At 38.9% G+C, this 7,080-nt stretch overlaps 1 protein-coding gene across 1 annotated transcript in view; it reads right to left on the bottom strand.

Annotated features, from left to right (window-relative positions):
• The window catches only part of dcc (DCC netrin 1 receptor), a 199,002-nt gene that overhangs the window by 55,066 nt on the left and 136,856 nt on the right, over positions 1-7,080 (bottom strand). Inside the window, 1 exon segment of the mRNA XM_016524048.1 lies at positions 3,807-4,001. Coding sequence (XP_016379534.1) covers positions 3,807-4,001 — 195 coding nt within the window.

Raw genomic sequence — 7,080 nt, 5'->3', positions numbered from 1 at the left:
GTTCTAACATGCCCCCACATACCTACGTCACGATCTGGGAAGATTTGCATAACGCCGCCCAAATGTTCACGCAAAGAAAGAAGGCGTAACTTTTATTCTCGTTTTTGTCTCGTCGCTTCGTCCGGGACACGGCATCAACAGTATGGTGAGGTGCGTAACATTTCCGTCTCACGCTTGAGGTATTCGGCTAATCACAACGCACTGGATAGCTGGCTAATCAGAGCACACCTCGCTTTTCAGACCGATTAGTTTTGTAAAAATCGACGCGTTTCAAAAAGGCGGGGCATAGAGGAGAAACAATAATGTACAGTATGTGGAAAATAATGTGTTTTTTTAACTTTAAACCGCATAAACACATTTCATTACACCAAATACACAAAATAATGTTCTTTTTAGCAGCATCATATGACCCCTTTAAAGTGATCAATGCATTTAATGCAGCGCCTCATTTATGCAGCTATATGAGCCTAAAATTCAAGAAGTCAGGGCAAAAAGTCACCCGCTTATATTTATATATGATATAGTTTAGCAATACCACACCAGCAAAAGTGCCATTTCTCCCCAATATCTGCACGACTGCAAATGTCATATTGATTTAATAGTTCAATAAACAAGAAGTTACTATTGTTACATTTTAGACACAATGTTGTCTGCTCAATTTCACAAATAAAAACAGTTCCAATCAAAGTCACAGCAGAACTGATGAACGTCTGGTTCGTTACTGAATGAATCCATGGTTTTAAACAAATCAAGTCAATGATTCAGTGACTCATTCATAAAGACTCACTTGCTTCATGAATGTTTCAGCTGTTTGAATGAATCAAGTGAGTCAGTGATACAGTGATTCATTCATAAAGACTCACTTGATTCATGAATGTTTCAGCTGTTTGAATGAATCAAGTGAGTCAGTGATTCAGTGATTCATTCATAAAGACTCACTTGCTTCATGAATGTTTCAGCTGTTTGAATGAATCAAGTGAGTCAGTGATTCAGTGGCTCATTCATAAAGACTCACTTGCTTCATGAATGTTTCAGCTGTTTGAATGAATCAAGTGAGTCAGTGATACAGTGATTCATTCATAAAGACTCACTTGATTCATGAATGTTTCAGCTGTTTGAATGAATCAAGTGAGTCAGTGATTCATTCATAAAGACTCACTTGCTTCATGAATGTTTCAGCTGTTTTAATGAATCAAGTGAGTCAATGATTCAGTGATTCATTCATAAAGACTCACTTGCTTCATGAATGTTTCAGCTGTTTGAATGAATCAAGTGAGTCAGTGATTCAGTGGCTCATTCATAAAGAGCCACTTGCTTCGTTTCTGAATGAATCAGTTGTGTAAATGATTCAATGACTTCACTCAGTGACTTGCCGCTACCTTCTGGTGATTTTAGTTTCACATATTCACTTTTTAATACCATTGATAGTTATAATCATTATTTATGCAATGTTGAATCAAAATATCTATTTTGATCTATCAAAATATCTAAAGCTACAGTTTTGAAATATCTATTTAACACAATAATGATTTTAAATGATCTTTTTTGGAGGGGCACATCATGTAATTAATAAAAATTAGACATTTTAATTGCTTGACAGCCCTAATTATAATTTCTTTTAATTAATGAATTTTGCAACATTGGCACTGTTACTCAACTAAACTGAGCTGAATAGTGACACTTGTCTTTGTTGAATTTTGCAACACTGTTATTTTCCTGTTAATCTCTGTGAAGCTGCTTTGAAACAATCGGTACTGCATAAAGCGCTATAAAATAAATGAGACTTGACAATAATCACTGACATAAATATAATTCAGTGATTCAGGGAAAAATAAATGCAGCAGAAGTGCAGAAAAACAACGGCAAACAAAGCAAGACATCAAGTGAGGAAATTCAAATTAAGTTATTATTGATGATAATATTACATTTTTATAATACACAAGAGGCGCTCTTCTGTTTCCAGCAGCGCCTCCGCAGGACGCAACTAGTTTCATTCTGAGGCTGTAATTGATCGAGGCTTTGAAATATTCATTTATGGCTCTGTTGTGTCCGTATGAAACCCCTGAACAAAGAAACAGAAGATGCTCTTTTCCTCTTTCCATTCGATTCTCTTTTCCTTCTGGGTAGCCGCTCTTGGTTCAATACCGCTGCCATGGCAACCTGTGGATTCCATGTGAAATATTGATAAGGACGTGGCCTTATTTTTGTCCAGAACGGAGGTAAGACGAGGCCAGATGAGCGTTCAGAGAACAGAAGCCGAGCACAGGTGAGAATTTCACCACGAGCAAACGGCTGACGAAACGAACGCGCTTTAATGAAGCTATTCAGGGAGTCGTAAACTCCTCTTGACATCCGTTTTTCTGTGTAATCTCAGAAAAATAGAATAAATAAAACATTAGCGTGCTTTAACACGAGGGAGCGTGTTTGATCTCAAACAAACTTCCATTACGTATTCATGAGCGCCGAACTAACCGAGCCTCCTCATGAATATTAAAATTCGAGATTTGTCATTGTGTCTTTTGTCAGGTGTGATGAGAAAAAATCAATTCACACCTCACTTGTTCTCAAATTAGATGCCTTTAAATAAAAGATTCTAATTTCATTCTTCATAATGAATAAATGAACGGGAAGCCATTTCAGTAAATGAATTCGCACCGCTTTTCATAACAAGCACTTAAGAGCTTTCAAATAACAATATGTTGATGAGTGCTGCTCATCAGGTGATCAATGATCTATAATAAGGGATCTGAATGACAGCAGAGACTCTCTGATTGAATCAATGCAAATGACTCTCGGATCACATGACCTGACAGAACTGCTGTTTAAAGCCCGGCTCACACGGTGTGATTTAGGCCAGGATTTGGTCGTCTGAGACCAATTTTGAAAATCCTATATGATATAATATGGCTTAATCCCTTCATCAAGTCTGTTTCAAAGTGAAGCGCGCACTTCGTTCAGACGATCAGCTCATGATCCGGTGCATCTCAGAACGAATCCGTTCACACTGAATGAACGCAGTGAACACGTTTATTTCACGTTCTGTGAGTTTAGCATGCGTTTGGGAACACAACAGCCACCACTTATGCTTTATTTTCACGGCAGATGATTGCAGCATTTCACTAGATTTGTAGTGAGATGTGTTTTTGTAAGCCTGTTTTCACTGAAGCTGGAGTTTAACTTCAAAATAAGGTTTAAAGTGACGTATGAATTGCTGACAGCTTGCGGTTTAAATGCAGTCCAAATTCAAAATATCTCTTTCAAGTGTAGAAATTAGGAAAGAAGTATTGTAATTTCCCTACTGTAGTGTAAAGCCAAAATAATACACCTATGAAATATTCATTTTCATTTATTTTACAATGCAATTTTTTTTTTTTTACAATATATGGCTACTATTGTCATTGTTGTTATTATTCTATTCTAATTAGTTTGGCTTCCTAAAACACCAGTGTGACTGTAATTTAGACTGAGACAGTATATCACAAATAAAAAGAGGGTTGAGTCTCCTTTAAAGTTCAGCTACAAGTCAATTCACTGACTTTAGTTTTCTTAGTTAAGAAACATGGGTTGGAGCGCTTAATTTAGAACTTTTAAAAGTGCATTAGATAGAAGAATTTAACTTTAAAATGTGCAAAATTTAAAATTGTTTTCCATTTATTAATTTGTCTTTTTAAATATCGCAATAAAGATCGTATCGTGGAGTTCATATCGCAATAATATCGTATCGTGAGATTTTGATATCGTTACATCCCTGTAAAGGACTATTAAAAATCGCACAGAGTGTGCCCGGCTTAAGTCGTGTTTCTCACCCAAGTTCTCGATGGAGTAGTAGCGCTGCTTGCTGTCCACTCTCACGGTCTCGGCGTATGGGCTGCCCACTCCGTAGCCGATGATGTAGCCGCGCACGAGGATGTTGGGGTTCAGCGGCGGAGTCCAGCTCATGATGATGCTGTTGGGCAGCGGACGCACGTGCAGAGAGCTCGGCTGGTTGGGAACTTGAGTTTCTATAGACGAGAGAAAAGGAGAACAGAAAAGCCAAGTCATTGCTCAGCTGGGTTCAGCGAGTCCCTTGAATCACTGCAGCAGAGACACAGTATATATACTGTGTATATATATATATATATATATATATATTAAAAACAAAACCTTGCTATGTGTACTGTGTTAGGCTAGCCGAGACTTGTCATAGCACTTGCTTTTTATTGCTCTTTTGTTGGTTTTGATTGCTTCTATTGTCATCATTTGTAAGTCGCTTTGGATAAAAGTGTCTGCTAAATGACTAAATGTAAATGTAACCCAGAACGACTTAACAACTGAGGGAGAAACGAACGAATGAACAATCTAATGAATGAACGAATGACAGATAGACAGACATACCAAATAAACGAATGAATGAACAAACAAACAAAAGAACAAATGAACAACAGACAGACCGACAGAACAGCTGAACAAACGGATGAATGGATGAACGAAAAAAAAAACAAATGATAGATAGATAGAAAGATATAGACAGACAGACAGGTAGGTAGATAAGTAGGTAGGTATGTAGATAGATAGAACACAGAATAAATGAACAAACAAACTAATGACAGATACACAGACAGACCGATATAAACACACACTCTAAAAATGCTGGGTTAAATACAACCCAGTGCTGGGTAAAATAGGGACAAACCCAGCAATTGGGCTGTTTTGACCCAGCGGTTGGGTTACTACCCAGAAGGTTGGGTAAAACATTTAACCCAACCGCTGGGTCAAAACAACCCAATTGCTGGGTCTTTTTAAAAGCTCATTATCGTCAAATGTTTCTAAAATGTTTATATTCCGAGATAGATTGCTGGCAACAGCCATTTTAGGATAGTTCAGATTTACACTCTAAAAAATGCTGGGTTAAATACAACCCAGTGCTGGGTAAAATAGGGACAAACCCAGCAATTGGGCTGTTTTGACCCAGCGGTTGGGTACCTACCCAGAAGGTTGGGTAAAACATTTAACCCAACCGCTGGGTCAAAACAACCCAATTGCTGGGTTTGTCCCTATTTTACCCAGCACTGGGTTGTATTTAACCCAGCATTTTTTAGAGTGCAGACAGAATGAACAAACAAACAAACAAATGAACAACAGACAGAACAAATGAACGAATGAACGATCGATCAATCAATCGATAGATATAGATAGAACACTAGACAGATATATAAACAAATAGACAAAACGATAGATAGATCGACAGACAGAATGATATATGAATGAATATATAGACTGTTTGATGGATGGAAGGATGGATAAATTCAGATTCAACTTCAACAGTTGAGGTCCAATCGCTCTCTGTCCTCTGACTGCACGTGTTTCTCTTCCTCCACATGCATCATATTTACACTTCCATTTCTGTTCTGGTGTTTTTTGCTTTGAAAATCATTTTGTTTACTCTTCTCTCATCTAAGAGCATGAAGCCTCGACTCCTCCAGCGTTCATGAAGCTCGACACTCCGCCGGTGTTCTCTCACATCAAGGCTCGCTCTCGTAGTCGTCTCTCTCTCAGGCACAGAGCATCTCTGATTAATGACTCTCTCAAAGCAGCAAACTAGAGTGAAGTTCAAGCAGGTACTGATCAAACCTCACGCCACGCGTTTGATCTGCACACAGAAGCGCGTCTCGTTCAATGGTGACATTCCAACGCCCAACAACGTCTTCAAAGCGCTGCATTAGAACAGACGATGCCGGTGCTCTGCGTTGAGTTGAAAGATAATGTAAATGTCAACTACATCTTTATCTATTATATGCTGAATGATGTGAGCTTTTACCTTTCATTGTGCTCGCAGACGCACTAAACTCAGACAAACTGAAGCCAGATGTATCGATTCTCTGCTTAAACCGTTTTCTTCTTATCGCCCGACGTGCCTGACTTACCGTGTCCTCATGTAGCCTGTGGCTACGTCTCAATCCACACACTAGTCCAGCAGTAAGCACACTACCCAGGGAATCAGACATTTCCAGGTCCTGGAATGATTGCTCACTAGACAACATTCCCTGCTTCAGGTCTATGAATGATCACCAGTGTTTAGTAAACATGATCCTTACTAGTAGTGATGGGAGAAATGAAGCAAACAAAACTTTGAATCAATTGAACCAATTGCTTCACAAAATGATTCACTGTTTCAAAGTACTTGAAATGCCCCATGATGGTCAGAACAATGTAAATGTAACAAAAATGCCGTAACACGCATAAAAAGTGTAATCTATTAAATGAAATGAACACATTCTTTATTTGCAGGACTTGATTTCACAGTTCACAGAGATTAACGCCTCCTTGTGGCGAGTGAAATTTCGAAACAGTTCTGATTTAATAAAGCCTTGTTTTGCTGAAATTTGCTGAAATTGCTGTTTGCTGGCAGTTTGATACAGGCTCTGAATAACTGGTTTGAGACAAATGATTCACAAAGGTTTGAAAGCTTCATGAAACAAGCGCTGAACACCTTGAAAATCATCAAATCAGACCGGCCTAACCACCTCAGACTGGTTTAAGCCTGATAGATTGGTGGAGGGATGGATGGACGGATGTTAGATGGATAGGTGGATGGGTGGATGGATAGAAAAATACTGTATATGGATGAATGGATAATGGATGGATGGATGATAGATGGATGGATGGACGGATGGATGGATGGATGGATGGATGGACGGATGGACGGATGGATGGATGGACGGATGGATGGACGGATGGATGGATGGATGATAGATCGATAGGTGGATGGATGATAGATGGATGGATGGATGGATGATGGATTATAGATCGATAGGTGCATGGATGGGTGGATGGATGTTAGATGGATAGGTGAATAGACGGATGGATAGAAAATAGATGGATGATTGGATAATGGATGGATGGATAATAGCTGGATAGATGGGTAGATGGATGGATGGTAGATGGATAGGTGGATAGACAAATGGATGGATGGATGGACGGACGGACGGACGGACTGATGGATGGATGGATGGATGGATAGATAGATAGATAATGGATGGATGGATGGATAATAGATCGATAGGTGGATGGATGATAGAAGGATAGATGGATGGATGGATG

Source organism: Sinocyclocheilus rhinocerous, unplaced genomic scaffold (genome assembly GCF_001515625.1).
Source record: "Sinocyclocheilus rhinocerous isolate Xijiao unplaced genomic scaffold, SAMN03320098_v1.1 scaffold991, whole genome shotgun sequence".
Lineage (NCBI taxonomy): Eukaryota > Metazoa > Chordata > Actinopteri > Cypriniformes > Cyprinidae > Sinocyclocheilus > Sinocyclocheilus rhinocerous.
This window is presented reverse-complemented; position numbering and strand designations above follow the sequence as displayed.